Raw genomic sequence first — 19,032 nt, forward strand, 5'->3', positions numbered from 1 at the left:
CCAAATTTGTCAGCTTAGCTAGACCGATATAACTTTTATAACACTTTACAAATATTGTTGGAGAGAGAGCTGAAACTTCTACCTTCAACTGTGATGTCAGTGCATCAACAAATACAAACGCTGTCAGGACCAGAGGCTCTGGAAGGTCTCGTATTTAAAGACATTGCAAACATGATCATTAGCTCGTGTCATAGTATACACATATCCATGGGGATAAGAAGCCTCAACTCGAAATACCTTACGGCCCTACCACCAAGCACTGTTTTTATAGATAAACTCGTTCTCGTCGCCAGCCAGCAAGCATGCCCCATTCTGGAAAAACCATGGCATGACACCCCCAGCTACGAGCATCATAGGGAGCTCCATCTCCACATCCATATGAAGATACATTTGCATTGCATACCCCCGGAGACTGCGTCTTAATCTGCAATTTGTTCAAACGACACGCCCGTCCATGTGTCGGGCTATCTCAAGAAAGAAAGCAGACGTGTGTGTAGTCAACCGTAGCACCCCCATATTTGAAGGGTATAACAATAAAGACGGTTCTTAAGAGTTGTTTCGGAAAACTCAGTTCTTTGCGGTATTTTCACTGATATTCAACACTACTTAGTAGCTAGCTAAGCTATAGGCTTGATATGGCTCGGAAGAATAGCTCAGTAAAATCAACAACGGCCAACTAGCTTAGCTCAAATTGGCCGGACCGGGATAAGCTAGCAGGCCATACTCACTCAACTCTTCAGGTCTATATGTCAAATACTGAAGTTTAGTTTATTTCTATTAATCTAAGCTGATAGTCAGGTGATCGCCGAATGGGGACTAAGTAAATACTGCGGGTGGATTTTGGCTGAACTTTGGGAATTGTTTTCTCCACTGGGCCTTAACTTGACCGCACCTCTTGGTAAATATCTTTTTCATGTCAAAGGTTGTAGGTTTGGCAGTTACAGAAGACAATATTCAAAAAATATTTGGTAGGTAAGTTCGTGACATATCTCATTCAAGTCTCGCTTTTAGGTAAAAACGTATTATACTAATGGTTCGACTTCACCGTCAGACATCGACCAGAACCCGCAACTCCAGATCTAGAAAGGGAAAAAAAAAGGAGGAAAGATAGAACGCCAGTGTGCTAATTCGCGAACCCAAAAGAGGGGAAATGCAAAGCTAATGAAACACAATCGATAAGGAAAAAGGGAGGCTACCAAAATCATGCTGCATCCGCGGTGGGGATGGGCTCAGGGATCTTGGTGGGCTGCTCGCCAGCCCGAATGACGCGCTGGCCTGAGTCGTCCCGGACGTACTCGACATTCTCCTTCTGAGCGCGCTTCCAGATTTCAACTTCGCAACCGCCACGGATGACACCGACACGCATGGTAGAGAGGAGGTTGTGGGCGGCGTTGGAGTGGTAGTATACACCACCGTTGAACATGGCGGTGGCGTCCTTGCCAATTCCGGAGCTGATCATAGCCTTACCACCGGGGTGGTCCTTGATGAAGTCGGTCACATCGTGAACAACACCAGCAATAGCAACGAGGCCGCGGCCGTTCTTGGCCTGCTCAACATAGTCGTCCCACTCCAACACAGGGAGCTGGTCGAGGGGAGTACCCCAGTCAAGATTAGCACGCTTGCGGTCGAGCTTCTTCTGTAGTTGCTGAACACGGCCCTTCTCGATCTCGTTGGCACGGAACTTCTTCAGGTCGTAGGCGAGACCAAGCTGCTTCCAGGCCCAAATGGTCCACTTCGTGGGGTCATACTGGTGCCATTCAATGGCGTTTCGGTAATCGGATGGGAACTCGTGGTGGAAGTTGTGGTAGCCCTCTCCGAGAGTGACGAGAGCGGTAATAACGTGGTCACGGGGCGAGTTGCGGTCATCGAAAGGCTGGTCACCGAGCCAGTGGGCCAAAGAGTTGACACAGAAGGTTGCCTGCTGAACGAAGAAGATACGCAGAATACCGGCGTAAATGAAGCCACCCTTCCAGTCGCCCCAGCCGAGACCAGCAACAAGCATTGGCACGCCCAAACCCATGCCGAAGACGACCTTGAGGTAGTTGCGGTGCTGCCATACGACAACAGGGTCCTCGTTCAAATCGGAGATATCGGTGCGGCCGATACGCTTGGGGTTCTGCTTCATCACCATCCAGCCAAGGTGGGAGTAGAGCAGGCCCTTGCGGACGGAGTAAGGGTCTTTCTCGGTATCGGTGTAGCGGTGGTGAGCCCTGTGGTCACGAGCCCACCAGCGAATGGAACCTTCAACTGCACCACCACCGACGGCAGCGAGCCAGATACGAAGAGGGAGGGTGGCAGAATACGAGCAGTGAGCCCACAGACGATGGTAACCTGTTGATGTTAGCATTCGAGATCGAGAGACGCTCATCAAGGAAGCACTGCTTACCTGCTGTGATACCGAGACCGGTGAAGAAATAGTATGTGACGGCCCAAATGGCAGTCTTCAGCTGCAGAGGCACCCAGAACGACTGGATGCACCCATACAGAGGGATTCCAATGATGAGGAAGACGTTCAACCAGTTGACATGCTTGTACCAGTTGTGGCGATTGATAGCCGTATCGGCGATATGGACCTTCTTAGCATCCGGAGCGCGAGCCCGGGCGTCCGCCGTTTGTGCAGACATGGTGGCAGATCCTGAGAGTATGGAAGAGCCGTATCAAGCGTGTGTCTGTGATGAGGGACGGTGGGGGAAAGAGGGCAAAGAGGTATTTAAAAGGGAAGCAGAACAGCGGAGAGAGTTGGAAAAAAGGTCGAGGTCGACTGGGGGCCCACCACGGAATGATGTTGGGGATCGGGAGTCCTAACGGGCGGACGACGACATCAATGCCAGGAGCACAAAGGCAAAGGAGGGTCGGGGACTCAGACAAAGGAGTGGCCAAGCGCCTGATTGGAGAACCGGATCATGCGATAACTATAGAAAGTTCCGAGGTAAAGACGGCTTGAGGATGTGTGAACTGTGATCCAGCAAGGGAGTCTCCAGAAGATCGCTCGAAGTTCTTCCTCCAACCAATTGATGCGGCGGGCTGGACTTGTTGGGGGGAGAAGGAGCCTGCATCCAGTTAGCTGCAAACCGTCGGGACCCGCTGGTTCAACAATAATGGGCGCTGCTGATTGGCGGGCGGGTCGCTATTTTGGTGTCTTTCCTCAACGTTCCAGAGATGGGCCGTAGGGCCAGGGCGGTGGCGTGAGCGTCGGCGCAAAGTTTGTACGGAGCCTGGAGTGGCTCAGTGGATGCCTCCTCCGCTGGCCGCATAATTAGTCATTTGCATTATTCAGGGATAAACCGGTCCTTCTTGGAGGGATTTTCGCAAGCCCAACGATCATTACATCTCCATGATTCATAAAGCTATTCCTGGCAATTCAACAGTCAATCAGCGCGCCAGAAGCTTCGTGAATAATACATCACTCGGTCACCCAGACCTCGGCTAACGGAGATTGCTCGACCGGTATTGTTGTGATTTCTGGAATCACGGACCCTGGCACCCTCTGCAGTCCCTGCTCTTGTTCTAGAATTCCTGGTGACGTTTCTCTTTCCTGTGGAGAGACAATTGACCAAAAGGCCTTGACTAACATCATTATGCCATGATTGATGGAGGTCGAATGCTTTTGTCACCTGCATCGGCCTTGAGATGCAAGAACGGAGTCTAGAAAGATCAAGCGGCTCTAGAAAGCCACCACCTCAGTTCGTAGAGACATGAACCACTACTAATGCCGAAGGTGTGGCAGGCTCCGGTCGCAGTATATCGGCGCCGCCCGTTGCTGCTGCTGCTGCTGCTGATAAGAATCTGGGGCTCCAGTCGGCCTTATCTCTGGGGCTCCTCCGTAATATCAACTTCCCTTAATCTCAAGTCCAACTGGGGCCGATAAGGGTTGACATGATTCATTTCCTCACGCACGGCTCTGACAGATATCGCGATCGCGATGTCAGCTCTATATAGAATGTCACGTCCGCTTCGAGCGCTTGCTCGTGGCGTCCAGTTTTTGCCCCGAGCTAAGCGAGACGATCCCCGCGCGAGTTTAGCTCTGCCCAGCCTCACAGCAGCTGCTTATTTTCTATCTTTATTCACACACTGAGAGATATCATGGACGGCCCAGATCAGATCGGGCCAGACCTCAGCCCTAAGAGAACGCTCCGTGACCGCTTGCGACGGACGGTCAACGCCTTCACCACGAAAGACGGCCTGGTTGGCGACTACGATTATGCGTTTCTCTTCACGCCGAGGCTTCCTTTTGTCAAGCAAAAGAGGAGGTCTGCGCCGTTTTTCGGCCTCGAGGACAAGATTCCCGTAATCCTAGCTCTGCTGCTGGGACTGCAGCATGCGCTGGCGATGCTGGCTGGAGGTACTTCTAGTTCTCACTCGAAATCTGTCGCATACTTATCTTCTTAGTGATCACACCTCCGATCCTTCTGGCTGGCTCGTCCGGCGCAAACTTCGGCTCTGAAGATTCACAGTACCTCGTCTCGACCTCCCTGATCGTTTCCGGTTTTCTCTCTGCGATTCAGATGCTTCGCCTGCACATACATAAGACACCGTATTATGTCGGCACGGGTCTGGTTTCGGTGGTGGGTACTTCGTTTGCGACAATCACAGTGGCAACAGGTACATTCGCTCAGATGTATTCAACCGGGTACTGTCCAGTGGATGATTCAGGCGCAAAACTGCCCTGCCCGAAAGGATATGGAGCGCTACTGGCTACCTCCTGCCTATGTTCTTTGCTGGAAATCGGGCTTTCGTTCATGAGCAGCAGGCTGCTGAAAGCCCTCTTCCCGCCCATCGTGACAGGCCCAACGGTGTTCCTGATCGGGGCGAGTCTGATCTCGAACGGAATGAAAGACTGGGCTGGTGGTTCTGGTACATGCGGCAGCAACCCTGGTGACGGGTCACTTTGCCCCAGTGCAGATGCTCCCCACGCCTTACCCTGGGGTAGCGCCGAGTTTATTGGGTTGGGATTTCTCGTCTTTGTAACCATCATCCTCTGTGAGCGATTCGGCTCACCCATCATGAAATCCTGCGCCGTTATCGTCGGACTGCTAGTCGGCTGTATCGTCGCCGCGGCCTGTGGCTACTTTGATCGGTCCGGTATCGACGCTGCACCCGTCGCTTCCTTCGTCTGGGTCAGGACTTTCCCGCTAAACATTTACGCGCCACTGATCCTACCACTCCTGGCCGTCTACATGGTCATCATGATGGAATCCATCGGCGACATCACAGCCACCTGCGACGTCTCGAGACTACAAGTCTCCGGCCCAACCTTCGATTCTCGCATCCAAGGTGGCGTTCTAGGAAACGGCATAACCTGCCTCCTTGCAGGCTTGTGCACAATAACACCGATGTCAGTCTTCGCACAGAACAACGGTGTCATCGCGCTCACGCGCTGCGCAAATCGCAAGGCCGGCTACTGCTGCTGCTTCTTCCTCGTTATCATGGGCATCTTCACGAAATTCGCCGCCGCCCTTGTCGCAATCCCTTCTTCCGTCCTTGGCGGCATGACCACATTCCTCTTCTCGTCTGTCGCCATCTCAGGTGTCCGCATCATGTGTAGCGTTGACTGGACGCGTCGAAATCGATTCATCCTAACCGCCTCTTTCGCGGTCGGTATGGCGGCCACGCTGGTGCCGGAGTGGTTCTCATATGTTTTTACGTACAAGGGCGATGACCATGCGTTGGAGGGTCTTCTCCAGGCCGTGGAGCTGGTTATGGCGAATGGATTTGCCGTTACAGGGTTCCTAGGCTTAATCCTGAATTTACTTTTGCCTGACGACCCTGATGATGATGCTCCTGTTGTCGAGTCGGATGATGGGCCGGCTTTGGCTGATAATGAGCCCGACGCGGGATCGTCGAGGGATCCGACAATTAAATCTTAATGCTGACCGAGAAGAAATAGGATATGACTGCCTATTTAGGCTTGCTTAGGGTTTTGATTATACACCCGTTTTTGATCCATTTGGGCTCTCTAACTACACATTATATTATACATATATACGTATATAATTCGAATAATCGTGAATTACCAGTTTGACGGCCCAATAAAATATACAAATGGTTAATTAAACCCCCTCCACAACCTCGCCTGGTTTCAACATCTTAATATAACAATGCTCACCCGTCTCCAGGACAGACACCGCATCTCCAACCCGAATCAGGGATTCTACAGCTCGACCGTTAGCACACTTCCAGAAGGCAACACAAAGAGAAAGGAGGGAGGGTTTTGTCCAATGTGTGCATTAGACAAGGCGATGAACAACAAAGCAGACTCACCCTGCACAGCCGGAACCCCCTGCATTCCCAAACAAGCATTTGTCAAATCGCCCTTATCGATCCGTCTATAGCTCTTTAATGTCCGGTCTGGTTCCCGGGGGTGCCGGAACCCAGTGTCCGGGTCGACATTGGGGAGTTTGCAGCGGATTGTGCGACAGGCCGTGTGTATAACCAATCCGGATCCGGATCTATTGGGTTCGTTGGTATTGATACCCGAGGTATCATTTCCCCCTGATTTGTTTGCGGTAGTCGCGGATGACGGTGATGCTGCTGCTTCTAATGATGATGATGATGATGATGATGATGATGGAGGCGAGATGCGAATAACTTTCCAATCATCCTCCACAAACGCTCCAGGACCCTGGATGATAACGTTCGCTCTGAAGCGCCGAATGCTCAGATGCTGAATATCATCCTCGCAGTGCGAGTTGACGTCTCTTACACTAGCGAGACCAAGGAGGTGAATTGGGTACGCGTCTGCGAAGCCTGTCGTAGGCTGGAAGCCAAGATCCTGCTTGCGAGGGGCGTTGCGGTAAATTTCCCTGGTGTGAGATGGGTTTACACGGAATAAGGTTATATGACGGCCATGGCTCTGACCTGGTTCATGCGGAATGAGGAAGCGGTGGAAGGAGGATGGGATGAAGTGGCCGTAGTTGTAGGCTAGGGGGTTATCTTTCCAGATTTTGACTGGAGTAAGTGGGAAAGTGCTCTGCTGGTTTGGAAAAGAGGGGGGATGAAGTGGGACTGCGAATGAGGCTTCCCTTGGGATAACGTTGAAGTAGATGCCAGCTTTGATAAAGGCCGAGTGCAGGGAGTTGCGGCCAACACGGGGATAGTGTATCACCATGACACCGCGTGATTTAACCTCTTCAAGCTCCGGATTGTATCCCGGAGCAGTTTGATCAGGAATCCAAATTTCCGGACGGACGAGGGCGAGCTTATTAAAGCCGCGATTGCGAAGGGTACGGGCTACCCAAATCGACCCATCTTTGGGATCCTTGCAAGGCTCCGCCTCCGCAAAGCAAAACTGCCTGTCAAAGGCAAAGCCGGTGGCGACGACATCGGCTTCATTGAGCTCAACGCCTGCGCAGCTCTTAAGCGGGTACGTAAAGAGTGCTTTCACACGCCATGCTGGGCGTCCTTGTTCGTCTATGCTGTTTTCGGGGATACCCTGGCTGTACTCTGGCTGGAATTCATCGTGTAGATTACTTTGGCTTGTTAGAAGCCCGAGAATGCGGCAGCCTTTCGGAGTATATGAGCTTTTGACGAAGTGCCGGATCACAGCATATAGCGTAAGCAGCACAGCGCCTGCTATGGCAAGGATGGTGTTGATTAGAGCAGCATTCTGATCAGCTGGGGTATCCAGCATTGCTATTTGAGATGAAGCAGCGGCGGACTGTCGGCTTGCTCTCAACCGGTTGAGTAAAGAGTCGTCTCGGACTTTGGGCAGTTTATATACAAATTTTTGATGTCATGAAGCTTATCTCCTGGAAGAATTGCTCATCTGGGACCTGGTTGATGGCTCTTTATTGGCTGAATGAGCCATCCGCATTGAGGTTAGATTTAGGTCTAGGGCTCACGAATCACATGCTAACACTTCCACGTGTTGCTAATGGCGTGGGTTTCCTGTTTGGGTAAGCACGCGCCTGCGAGTTTCAGCCCAATCATCACGTATATCGTGGTGGTCAGCAGTGACGCCGCAGGTGTTTCTGCAAATTGATATGGAGAAATAAATTTCTGATATCATATAATTCGAAATGATACGGAGTTACAGGCTTGTTGCCGATTGATCGCGCATTGTGCTCAAGATGAACACGCAAGAATTACTCAGCCCTGCAAGCCAAAAGCTTCGTACGCTGTCCCCAGTAAACCGTTGCATAATGTTGATGCTAATTAATGTAGGCCCAGTCGTCTCATTTCCTGCATCGCAATCACTGCAGGCGTCGTCGTCTCTCAATGTAGACGCCGTTTCCACTGGTCTGCCTCAGCTAGATGATGCAATCAGTCCGCCGTCCGTAGATGACGGTGACAGCAAAACCCGAGGAATTCCTCATGGGCAGGTTACGGAGGTCTTTGGTCCTCCCGGGGCTGGGAAGACGTCCCTTGCGTACGTTGTCTTGTGGGCCAACATTTGATTACAAACCTAACATGAATCCAGATTGAGCATTGCCTCAAATGCTCTACAGGCAGGGGGAAAAGTGGTTTGGATTGGTATGAGGCCCGACGTATCCTCCGAAAAGCTCGGCTAACGTATGGCTCAAGACACTGGGTCCCCATTGCCTCGGATGCGCCTACGTGAAACTCTACAAAGGTCCATTCAGCGTACCAAATCATCTCAGACTGTAGAAAAGCTGGTCCAAAGCTTGACTCACATTAGAGCTCAATCTCTGCCCCATCTTCTTGCACTCCTGCTCCATGGCCCGTCAAGCTTTCCACCCGAGGGTTGCACTTTACTAGTTATCGACTCTGTATCAGGACCATTCCCATCATATTTCCCGAATCCAACCGAGCTCAAAGCCCGTCTTGCGCAGTCGAAGACCATCGACAAATCCCAAGTTCAATGGCTTATGAATCGAAACGCCAACGTCACAAGCGACTTAGCAATTCAGCTCACGAAGCTGGCGACAACCCACCAAATGGCCGTCCTTGCTATAAACCAGACTCGAACTCGAATTAAAGGTCAGCCACGTGCGACTCTTTGTCCTGTTTTGTCTGGTGGATCGTGGGAGAGCAGTATAAACACTCGCCTCGTTTTGTACAACGATTTTCATACCACTGAAGATGCGTCTGACAGCATTCGGTTTGCCGAAGTGATGAAGAGAGCCGGAAAGTTATTAGCCCTGCGTTTGGAGGAGAACATTATTCCATTCGTTATTGAGACGGTATGCTCTCACAACCTACAAACTCTTCATTCGCTTACAGTGAGAAGGACAGTCTGCGCGCCTTAGGCAGTCATCCGTCGCCTCTTATGGATACTTTCAGTTTGGGCGAGGAGCAAGACTCCAATGTACAGAGAAAACGCAAGGTGGATGAAATTGCAGACAGTCAAGATGAAGATGACTCTGATGCCGAATACGGTTGGGTCGACGACGATGCCGGCCTCCTCGAAAAGTGAAACCCATCTAAAACAGATTATGACAGTTATGATGGCATTATCCTGCGCTGGCTATATTATATTACAAATATATAGTCCGATTATATGGCCCAAGCGAACGTCCGAAATCCCTGAGCCAAGAAACATGGTGAAGTGGTCGGAATCTAAAAGTCGTCGCGATGGCGACGCTCTACCCATGTTTCCGTCATCGCCAATATCTTGTCCCCCGGCACATCAATGTTTGACTGAGATCGAGGGGCCCTCGACACAGAATTCGTGACTGAACCACGACCGAGGTTAACCCCGCCCCGTACTGCCGACGACACCCCGCCAGGGGGATTTGAAGCCTGCAACGAGCCCAAGTGGATCGGGCTTCCGATCAATCCGGAGCGTTGATTCCCGTGGACAACGTCAACGAGCTTTCCAAGCACCGCAAACTCCAGCTTCAGCTTCACGCTGTAGATGACGCCTTTCAGCGTGATTTGAATCGCGTATACGCTGGCATACTCAAGGCCCAGCAACGCCAGGTCCATGAGGACAATTACCACGTTGATTCCTACCAGCTGACGCATGATTCTCTGGTTCTCGCGACTGGAGCCAAGCTGGAGCATTTTGACGGTTTCCCAAACATATAGTACTGAAATGATAACTTCCTGGATGGTGAACCCCGTCATTTGAATCTTTTCCATGATGTTATAGCCCTCAACCCAGGGAGAGCGGACTTCCTTATCGTTTTTGATGACATTCGAGCCATAGGTCAAGACTGTTGTCGGCACGTGCAGGAAAAAGATATTTGCGATGATCATGTACAGAACGCGATGGAGGACACGTTCATCTCGAAGCACAAGATGCAACCGTGAATACAGAACAAAGGACTGTCCTGTGACCATTATCCACCAGCCAATGGTGAGGATACTGACAGAGAGTGTCGAATTCACGTGGCTGAAGAATTTCAACAGAAAGCCAACCGAGTATGGCACGACCCCAAGTACTCCAGAGGCCAAGAGACTCCAAAAGTACAACCCTCCCCACCGCCGAAAGGTCGAAAGCACCAGGATGACGAGCTCAAGGACATTGTAGCAAGACAGTGAAATAAATATCACCAGTATCGCCAGTAAGCCGTCGGAATTTCCACCGCTAAGCTGCCCAGAGATTCCATCATAAACATCTTCAGTATCAGACACAGACATAACGTGACAATAATGGCATCTAAATAACGAGTCAACACAGGGACCACATGAACAAAAAGTAGAGCAACCCCGTCCTTCCCAACGGGAGATGAAGAAACAGGATCCCAGCATATTGGCCTTAAGGAATTTCAAAGCAGCCTGAAGGGGAGCACCCACCATCCGACCTCGAATCGGAACCGTCCGAGAAGTACAGAGACACCGGTAACCGCTGTTGACCTACCCGGCAGGTCCCAACAATTGCTTTATACAGCGCAAAGTAATAATACGATGCACAATATGGCCACCGCTCCGTCCGGCCCCCCCTTTCTCCAAGAAACCCTCCTCTAATCTCAGACCAGACCAAATAGCAAACAAACAATGGACCCTAAAAACCTTGAAGGCCCGTAGCGAGGGTAGACACCGAGTGACTCTGAGCCGACGCGTCGCTTCCTTTCCATATCCAACAACCTAAAGCCCCTCGTCGACAACGACGACGACGACCGAGCAATCGAGACTAAATCGGCCCACCAGAAGAACAGCAAGACGATGAAACCGCGTGACAGGGGTCCTAGGCAGGGGTCCTAGCAGGGTATCGCAGGATATCCAAATTAAAGTCGCACAGAACCACCCAAAACCATACCTCATGCGTGGTCATATATGGGAAATCCCAGATAGAGCACGCGAGGATCAGGTGATGTTTATTAGTTGTTACAACTCCAGCCTGCTCAGCCCTCCAAGCGCAGCGTAGATCTGTTGCTGTTCGCTCTCGATTGGAAATCGAATCCGAACGTGCGATTGCGGGTGGGATACTCTGGGGAACCAAGATTTAATAGTTTTCTGGGTTAATTATTACTTAAAGGGAACAGAGTTTTAGCCCCCAGCAGGAGTTTCGTTGGAGGCTCGCTTGAACGCTTCTTTCAAGTTGGAGTTAGTTCAGAGTTTCCAGTCTGCCTATTTTGGGGGCTGGGCAGGGCCAGTGGCAAGGATTCAGCCACTAGAGCTGCGCGCCCGGACACAGCACGCGCCTTTGGTGCCTGTAAGCGACTGATGTTAGTGCTCGTCGACGAAACATGTTCAAACAACACATTAATAAAACTCCAGAGTTGGTCTGCGTGACTGTCCATGTCGATCTGCCTTTGACCAAGAAAATGTGCGGATGGGAGTGCCCGTAGATGCGGGGCTCTTGGTCTGACCTCCGACTTCATGACGCATTGGGAGGGGCAAGTAGTCCGATTTACTGACTTGCATGATTACATCGTCGGTCACTCAGTAAGTCCTACTGGGCAGCGTCACGAAAATGTAGCAGGTCAGTTGCGACGGCTGGCCTGGTACAACAGGGTACTCCTAAGTTCGGGGTTGGTTGTTGGCTGTTCATACACTTTGCTTGGTGGTTTTGATCGCAAATTGGCAGGAGACTACGAAGTACATGCATGAAACACGTCGTCTGTTGTGGGACTAAAAGCCGTTCATTTTATGAGACTAAGGTGTGTTCATTTCGTGCTTGGCTCTTTAATGATCGCCAGTGGTTGGCGTGGATTCCGCGTTTCAGCCGGGCTGCTGAGCGTACCTTACAGTCGGCAGCTGATACTCTCAAGGTTAAGTAGCGCGGCTGTAGAAACGAGATATGCAAAGGGTCAGACTTCGTAGGCGTCAATTATGCTACAGTTTTCCCGGCTGGATAACATGAGCGAATCCTTCACAGACTGGTTAGGTAGTCTTCGATCTCCTCTTTCGTCAAATTTCTAAACCTGGGGCCACGGGCTCCCTCAACACCTTCGTAGCCGAGTAGATGGTCGGCGGGAGGTCCGACGATACCTAATACCGACAATTAGCATGCGACGCGCTGAATACATATCCCGGGGGAGCTTACCAATTTCTATCGTGTCACCATTCATCTCACCCTCGATTGTCTCCTTCAAAGTCAGAAGAGCAATGTGGATGGCATCTTCAAGCTCAAGCCCTTCGGTGTAACGTTTCTCGAGGAACGTCTTTGCACTCGTGGCATGCTTTCCGATGGCCGTGGCCTTCCATGGGTAATAGCTGCCGCTGGGGTCGACCTGGTATAAGCTGGGTCCTCCCTTTAGGGTGCCGCCTGTCTTTCCTGTGGCCTTCCTGGGTTCGTCCTCATCTTCCTTTTCAGCCTGCTCGGACTCGGGTTCAACTCCCTCGTCCCAACCCGCCATCAACAAGCTGACACCGTATGGCCGAACACCACCAGACTGGGTTGCCTCTTGCACAACACGAGCAACATCCTGCACTAATATCCGAGTTGGTGGGTATTCATTATAAATACGCTTGTAGCCGGTGTGAGAAACTTTGCGGGCCTTGTCGACGAGGACGCGGTAGTCGGGGCTCATGCCAGCATAGACCATGCCAATGTCGGGTGTGATGAGGGAGATCTTAGAGAGGGAGGGAGGGTCAATCAAAGGAGAGGAGGATTTCTTTTCGGTAGCCAAGACGATTCCATTCGTAGCTGATGGGAGGAAGTACAATTAGCAGTTATGTTTACCCTGGGTTCCTCCGCACACCTACCTTTGATTCCGAGGGCAGTCACGCCTTGGTTGACCGCGTTCAATGCATATTCTACATTATTAGCATAGTCACTCAAAGTGACGCATTGGGTGGATGGTACCGATCTGAACAAGCTTCCCGCTGTGAGGTGTATTAGTAGCTGAGACCGGTCATCATTCGAGCTCCGCTTACCTTGGGGAGAAGGTAGTGAGGGAGAAAGAGTATCTATCGGCCATCGGGGCGTTTTTCTATCTCCACAAGCTTCACAAGTGTCGGATGACTGAAGAAAAGAGGGAGAAATGATAGCTGAGATGGGAGAAGGCCGTGGAGGATAGATAGCACGCAGGCGGCAGGATGTTACGTTAGCCTTGGGAGTTGGTCCAGCTCCGAGCAGCTCGCCAAGCTGGAGGGCGGTGAGGGGGCAGTAACCCAGAGCTTTCGCTCTCCACTAGAGTCCACTCAAACTTCCTCCCCCTCGCCTTTTTTATTCCCGTTTGTTGTTGTTTTTTTTACCTGCGTCGCAAGTTTTGACTGCTGTTGGTTTCTTGCTGCGTCGAAAGATTTCAGCCATTGATGTATTTGGCTGTTATGATTCCTACATACTATGAGGCTTTTTTGAACACCTAGAACACCATGGAATGGCTGAATACGCCAACCTGGCAATTCCCTTCGCAATCCTCGAGTGCGGATTCCACAACCTCCGAAGGAAATCAGAACCCTGAAGGGACCCAGCAGGCTGGGCATTCAAACGATCCGCCGGAGCCTCCCAAAAGGCATTATCCGAATCGCGTATGTCGCATCTGCCTGGAGTCCGTGCCTCCCACATTTATTCCCCTGTCGGAGCACGTGCCTGGCTTTCTCCAACGTGAGCCACGAGTCGTCTATGAGTCGGAAGACCCAGAACTTGGTCGTCTTGTTCGACCCTGCAAATGCAAAGGCTCTTCCCGTTATGTCCACGAGGGGTGCCTTCAGACCTGGCGACATGCCGACCCAAGCTATGGCAGGAGACACTACTGGAATTGCCCGACATGTGGCTTTCAGTACCGGTTAGAACGTCTCACTTGGGCCCGCTGGATTAGTAGCACCATGACTCAATTGATTCTAACCTTTGCCGTCCTAATTTTGACCATTTTCATTCTCGGTTTTATTGCTGACCCTATTATTAACCTTTACATTGACCCCGTGGAGACGATATATTATGGCGATTATTGGGATGGCAATAGCTTGTCTGGAAACAAGCAAGCTACTTGGTTTGAACACTTCATGAAGGGGATGGCATCGCTAGGGCTGTTGTCTTTCATCCAAGTCCTTTACGGTCTGTCGCCGTGGCACTGGTTCAACGTCCGATCGTCTACCATCGTTCGGGGCCGCGTCAACACTGGGAGGAACCGAGTGTCCAATCTCAGTTGGATTGTCATCGTTCTCGGTATTGGCAGTTTTCTCTGGGTATGAATATCCGTAAACTTTAACTCTTCTTCGATGGCCTCTGACCACCTTCAGGCTGTCTACAAAGGCGTAAGAGCCTGGAGTCGCAGGACCTTGGAGAAGGCGGGTGAGCGTGTGATGGACGTGCCCTTGCCTGATGATGATAAAGATGGTGATGAGAATGAGCAGACTGAATGACCCAAGACAGAATAGTGCACTCGATCCTATCCATTGGTAGTTTGACTGCGCGGTTCGATATGTTGCAATATTTGTATCTCTGATACGCACAATCTTAAGTTGTCACGCTCTTCTCCATGGCGTGCCAATTAGTCAACGTGCGAATAACGACACTGGCCCTCTTAACCTCGGAGGAGTCTGGGAGGCGGATACGGTTGAGAACGTTCTGTTCCCATCTGTCCCTCTGCCTCGTCCAACCAGATGACCTTCTTGGGAGGGTCTAACTACCTACCCAATCCATTCCGACGCTCTAACTGTGGGTGTTTCTCACGATGGGTGATTTTCACCGTGGGCGTTTTCGATTGAGGTGCAGTACATCACATATTATGTAGTTGGATTGAAATAGCAATGAATAACATTTATTTATCTCAGAAACACCAGTTGTCCTCCATAGCGGTGCATGGATCTCAGTAAACAAGCATTTGAATGTCTAATTTGACAACTCGGTCTCGCGTGTGGTCCCCAGAGTTCGTTGTCTTTGTTGCTGCGTTTGCACACAGTCAACATGATAAGACCTTTCTGGATTGCTCCTGGATTCAGAGCCAACATTTGCTGCCACTGCTTTGATAGACAACGCAACTTACATCACCCCTGTCAGCCTTATCATGATGTTCAAAACCTTTCTTCAACTTGTCTCACTATTCAGAACCTTCAAGCCCAGATTTCTTGGCTGACTTTTTCTTTGCGTGCTTTATCAGCAGTGTGTAGCAACTGGGCCCCACCCAGGGACTGAATATCAAAAGGGCTGGGTGAGTGCATTCACAACACTGAACGCTCATTGGCGGATATAGTCCTTCGGGGTCTTTATATCCGGTCTCTACCTGGGTGCTGCATATGTGTTTTGCAGACAGATTGGCGCTAGCAGCTCAGGATGCGTGAATTATATCATGCCACAGAAGAGAATGATTGACCCCGTGGTTAAGCAACACTTTGGAAAGTCTCTTCTTCCTCCTATAATAATGCCTCTCTGCATTGCTGAGTATCTTCTCCACACACCTCTTCCCTCGGTTGTCTTTGTGATTCCAACCATATCTCTTGACTTGTCGTTTCCAAGCCCAGATAGCCTAGACATAACAAGCTTCTCTTGTTTATGGTGGATCCCAGCTCGTCAATTTCCGTGAACGCCATGTCGTTCGACGGCTCTGGCTCTAGCTCCAACGGTGGCCCTAGGGGTGTTGGTTCGTCCGCTGCACGTCCTGACTCGCCTACTTTACCTCCCTCTAGTATTCCTGAGGGCAAGCAACGTCTTTTTGGTTTGTTAATCCTTCTCTCCATGATATATCTACCGAAATACTCATGGAAAAGACATAGATGAAGTGACCGGAGAGGATGATTACCACACAACTATCAACGATGACGAAGAGCCGCAGGCTGAAGAAAGCCTGCAAGAGGCCATCGACACTACCATCCAAAGCCCTACCATCAGTGAGCCTGAGACCGTTCTCTTAATTCAATCTCGGTCCCGTTCACCCCATGCCCCCACCGAACCTTTCCCCGAGCTCAACGATTCCGAGGCCCATCCTCCTCCGGATGAGTATTGGGCACAAGAGCGGGCTTACGATTACGCTCTGGGCAAGGTAGCAGCGGAAGACCGACGATACAGAGAGATCAATGACTGTATAGCTGCGCTCCGTGGCTCTCTGTCTGCCGTGGAAGAAGACAGTACCCATAGCATGGCGTTGGAAGGTGTTCATCCATGCCCCGAAGTGACACATTACGATCATTTCTGTGTCCAACATGAGACTCATAAGCAAAAGCTCTTTACCAATGTCACTGATTTCCTCAACTCGAACGATGAGCTTCCAGACACTTTTCGGCGACGCTTCCTCTTAATTTCCACCATGATCTCTGATATGGAGGACATTTTCTTTCGTGGAAAGGAATTTCCTAGTGACCCTATACGGCTCGTCTCTATCGACGAACTTAACGAAACTCTGCAGCACGCACGTGAAATCCACCAAGAAGTAGTTGATGTTAACTTTCTCATCAATCACGAGAAGGAGAATGCAGAGCGTACTCGTTACTATGTGGCTCAGGTGGCGGCTGAGCGTGGACTCACCCTGGTCGACCGCTTCCAGCGCATGTCCCTCCTCGTTACACAGTAAGTCTTCTTCATCAGCCCTAAAAAGAACACAGGGAGCTGACTTTGTTGCTGGCCACAAAGCTACCTAAAACGCGTCCGCCACGCGGAGCAGAGCTTTTTCGAGCTGTTTCTTCAGTTTTACGATGTTTATTTCTTTGAGGATTTTCACATCATGTACAACAACTTCCGTGTCGAGCAGGGCATGCACGGGATCCCTCGCCGACTACAGCAGACATCACACACTTTAACCGCCATCTATCAGACGCTTGCTCTCATGGCGCAGGACTACAAGGAGCTCGGTCAGATCAATGCCGATATTGGGAAGACCTACTTAACTCCTGTTCTAAAAGAACTTTCCCATGAACCCTGCATCTGTACTGATATTTTTGACTGCACTCCTTCTGCGGCAGAAGACCAGGATCGGGAAGCGCCTCCCCATCATCATCATTGCCCGCGTAACGATACCAAGGAAACTGAATCTCAACGAGGTCTGGCCTCCAGTGGCGATGGCTCTTCTGCTGGCCCTCAGACTTATCTTACACGGCACATTTTTGCGCAGTGGCTTTCTTGTGAGGTTCCTCCAGAGCCTCATTCCGAGCTTCGTCGGGTTGAAAGCACTCAAATCTCCACTCCTCCCTCCGATGAGAATCACACCCAGTCCGATCGCGTTGGTCTTGCGGGTCAGCCTGCCGTAGTCCAGCCTATTGAGGGCCATGATCTCCATAGTCATGGTGCAGGACATGATCAGGAGATATCCTCGCATGCTTCCGAGAGAATCACCGCCCAGGCTTCCAGCTTCGAAGATGAATCTCCCCAGCACTATCAGAGTCATTCTTTCCAAGAGTCTGGAACCGACTGTTCCGTGGATGGGACCATGTCTAGTACTGGGTTTGCGAACTACTATGCACGCGTTAATCACGCCAACCAGAACGGTCAGAGTGACCTTTCGCACACTTCTATTGAGCCTCAGGCAGTTGGATACTCTCCATATGACGTTCCACTGCCTAATGGCCTCCCCACCATCGAACAGATTCAACAACTCGAAGGCGACATATTTCGCAGGCTACACCTTCCAAATGTCCTGAATGACAGCAGCCATACTTTGGCTGAATCCCAGGAGGAAAACAGCCCCGAGCATGCTCTTGTACCCGAACAAAGTCTCAAAAGCGAGTTCGACTTCCTTGATCTGAACTCTTCAGATGATGACTGGCTTCCCTATGACCACGACGCTGACAGCCCGGACGAGGACGAGGCATCCTTTGACTACGACGCTCGAAGCAGAGACGCCGGCATGGCACTCTTCGACATGGACCCTACCACATTTGGCAACCGTCTCGAGCAAATGGCTTCATCTTATATCTACGAAAACAACAACTACAGCCAGCCCAGGCTTCATGCAGACTTTCGTTTTCGGGACGAGACCATAACTCCTTCTACCCCTGTTCACTACAACGCCGAAAACCCCAGAGACTTCAGTGCTCCTAACGTTTTCGACGATCACGCCCATTATCGCCACAACCTCGAGAGTGGCCCCGTCTTTGGTTACACTGAAGCCCACGGCTCCTCGGAAGTCGCACGCCCTGGGCTCCCACAGGACGAGTCAGGCCTGCGTAATGGCGGCATTCTTCGTGACGACGGAACTTACTCCCCTCTTCTTCCTCCATACACTGAGGCTGCCCCGGAGTCACGCTACGTTTCACGCCATGTTCACTTCTACGTTTCCAGACTAGGACGTCGTGGTGCGCGTTATTCTTGGCGTAGGTAAACCTTTAATCTCATAATGTGGAGCCTGGTGATCATCTTACGACTTTCGACGTACGCTCTTACTTATCGTGTTCGTCATTAAGGGGATGAGTTTCCAATCATTGGGTTTGGTCATTGGTTGTTGGTTGGAGATCAAGTTTCGTTGGCGCTGAGTGGATATTTCAATTTCAATTATTTGTTATGGACGAGATGCGGTGGTTTTGGCTCTAATGAACATACTGCGGCACTGACATGACACAAACATAACACCGACTCAATTGAGGTCGGATCTATCTGCACAAGTCAAACACATCTGGGGGCCCGAGGGGTACAAGCCGAAAACACGAAATTGACGAGGAAAAAAATAGGGGAAAACAACAAAACTCACGAAAAAAAAATGTTATTTGGATTTTCAGTCGATCAATGCGAATTGCAATATGGAATAACGGGATGATACGATATCCATCCAAAGGGGGAATAGGTTTTATGGCTGTCATTTGTGTACTACC

General features: G+C 50.7%; 9 protein-coding genes across 9 annotated transcripts; 5 read left to right on the plus strand and 4 right to left on the minus strand.

Moving 5' to 3' along the window:
* Positions 1 to 970: 970 nt before the first annotated feature.
* ASPSYDRAFT_184626 (stearoyl-CoA 9-desaturase sdeA) lies at positions 971 to 2,624 on the minus strand (the record flags this gene model as incomplete). The annotated part of the gene is made up of 2 exons (XM_040843552.1): positions 971 to 2,331; positions 2,387 to 2,624. 2 exons carry the CDS (start codon positions 2,622 to 2,624, stop codon positions 1,202 to 1,204), a joined length of 1,368 nt encoding a protein of 455 aa, XP_040698902.1. The 3' UTR covers positions 971 to 1,201.
* Positions 2,625 to 3,852: 1,228 nt separating this feature from the next.
* Positions 3,853 to 5,974, plus strand: ASPSYDRAFT_443014 (nucleobase:cation symporter-2 family protein). The gene is made up of 2 exons (XM_040846828.1): positions 3,853 to 4,342; positions 4,390 to 5,974. The coding sequence occupies exons 1-2, from the start codon at positions 4,084 to 4,086 to the stop codon at positions 5,865 to 5,867; spliced, it is 1,737 nt and encodes a 578-aa protein (XP_040698903.1). The 5' UTR covers positions 3,853 to 4,083; the 3' UTR covers positions 5,868 to 5,974.
* A 30-nt stretch (positions 5,975 to 6,004) lies between these two features.
* Positions 6,005 to 7,770, minus strand: ASPSYDRAFT_49252 (MOSC domain protein). The gene is made up of 2 exons (XM_040847795.1): positions 6,262 to 7,770; positions 6,005 to 6,151 (listed from the first exon to the last, which is right to left on the minus strand). The coding sequence occupies exons 1-2, from the start codon at positions 7,628 to 7,630 to the stop codon at positions 6,051 to 6,053; spliced, it is 1,470 nt and encodes a 489-aa protein (XP_040698904.1). The 5' UTR covers positions 7,631 to 7,770; the 3' UTR covers positions 6,005 to 6,050.
* Positions 7,771 to 8,416: 646 nt separating this feature from the next.
* Positions 8,417 to 9,364, plus strand: ASPSYDRAFT_442540 (uncharacterized protein). The gene has a single exon (XM_040846818.1). The coding sequence runs from the start codon at positions 8,514 to 8,516 to the stop codon at positions 9,207 to 9,209; it is 696 nt and encodes a 231-aa protein (XP_040698905.1). The 5' UTR covers positions 8,417 to 8,513; the 3' UTR covers positions 9,210 to 9,364.
* A 488-nt stretch (positions 9,365 to 9,852) lies between these two features.
* On the minus strand, positions 9,853 to 10,545 carry ASPSYDRAFT_125003 (uncharacterized protein; the record flags this gene model as incomplete). Its single annotated transcript, XM_040840446.1, has 1 exon — positions 9,853 to 10,545. A coding segment is annotated over one exon (693 nt), but the record flags the coding sequence as incomplete, so codon positions are not given.
* A 1,053-nt stretch (positions 10,546 to 11,598) lies between these two features.
* Positions 11,599 to 12,169, plus strand: ASPSYDRAFT_49259 (uncharacterized protein). Its single transcript, XM_040847796.1, has 2 exons — positions 11,599 to 12,008; positions 12,120 to 12,169. The coding sequence occupies exon 1, from the start codon at positions 11,728 to 11,730 to the stop codon at positions 11,956 to 11,958; it is 231 nt and encodes a 76-aa protein (XP_040698907.1). The 5' UTR covers positions 11,599 to 11,727; the 3' UTR covers positions 11,959 to 12,008; positions 12,120 to 12,169.
* Positions 12,170 to 12,220: 51 nt separating this feature from the next.
* On the minus strand, positions 12,221 to 13,271 carry pre8 (proteasome core particle subunit alpha 2; the record flags this gene model as incomplete). The annotated part of the gene is made up of 5 exons (XM_040849910.1): positions 12,221 to 12,339; positions 12,395 to 12,997; positions 13,057 to 13,107; positions 13,157 to 13,176; positions 13,228 to 13,271. The coding sequence occupies 5 exons, from the start codon at positions 13,269 to 13,271 to the stop codon at positions 12,221 to 12,223; spliced, it is 837 nt and encodes a 278-aa protein (XP_040698908.1).
* Positions 13,272 to 13,334: 63 nt separating this feature from the next.
* On the plus strand, positions 13,335 to 15,076 carry ASPSYDRAFT_49260 (E3 ubiquitin-protein ligase MARCH). The gene is made up of 2 exons (XM_040847797.1): positions 13,335 to 14,481; positions 14,536 to 15,076. The coding sequence occupies exons 1-2, from the start codon at positions 13,669 to 13,671 to the stop codon at positions 14,656 to 14,658; spliced, it is 936 nt and encodes a 311-aa protein (XP_040698909.1). The 5' UTR covers positions 13,335 to 13,668; the 3' UTR covers positions 14,659 to 15,076.
* A 747-nt stretch (positions 15,077 to 15,823) lies between these two features.
* ASPSYDRAFT_34910 (uncharacterized protein) lies at positions 15,824 to 18,545 on the plus strand (the record flags this gene model as incomplete). The annotated part of the gene is made up of 3 exons (XM_040845291.1): positions 15,824 to 15,950; positions 16,003 to 16,798; positions 16,862 to 18,545. 3 exons carry the CDS (start codon positions 15,824 to 15,826, stop codon positions 18,543 to 18,545), a joined length of 2,607 nt encoding a protein of 868 aa, XP_040698910.1.
* Positions 18,546 to 19,032: the final 487 nt, after the last annotated feature.

The sequence above is a fragment of the Aspergillus sydowii genome (assembly GCF_001890705.1).
Source record: "Aspergillus sydowii CBS 593.65 unplaced genomic scaffold ASPSYscaffold_12, whole genome shotgun sequence".
Lineage (NCBI taxonomy): Eukaryota > Fungi > Ascomycota > Eurotiomycetes > Eurotiales > Aspergillaceae > Aspergillus > Aspergillus sydowii.

Bases quoted from the DNA above. Each gene is read 5' to 3' on its own strand.
- ASPSYDRAFT_443014 (XM_040846828.1), top strand. From the start codon at position 4,084: ATGGACGGCCCAGATCAGATCGGGCCAGACCTCAGCCCTAAGAGAACG. The intron at 4,343-4,389 runs GTACTTCTAGTT...TTATCTTCTTAG, and splicing joins GCTGGCGATGCTGGCTGGAG to TGATCACACCTCCGATCCTT.
- ASPSYDRAFT_49252 (XM_040847795.1), bottom strand. From the start codon at position 7,630: ATGCTGGATACCCCAGCTGATCAGAATGCTGCTCTAATCAACACCATC. The intron at 6,152-6,261 runs GTGAGTCTGCTT...GTCGAGCTGTAG, and splicing joins GGGGGTTCCGGCTGTGCAGG to AATCCCTGATTCGGGTTGGA.
- ASPSYDRAFT_442540 (XM_040846818.1), top strand. From the start codon at position 8,514: ATGGCTCAAGACACTGGGTCCCCATTGCCTCGGATGCGCCTACGTGAA.
- ASPSYDRAFT_49259 (XM_040847796.1), top strand. From the start codon at position 11,728: ATGACGCATTGGGAGGGGCAAGTAGTCCGATTTACTGACTTGCATGAT.
- ASPSYDRAFT_49260 (XM_040847797.1), top strand. From the start codon at position 13,669: ATGGAATGGCTGAATACGCCAACCTGGCAATTCCCTTCGCAATCCTCG. The intron at 14,482-14,535 runs GTATGAATATCC...GACCACCTTCAG, and splicing joins GTATTGGCAGTTTTCTCTGG to GCTGTCTACAAAGGCGTAAG.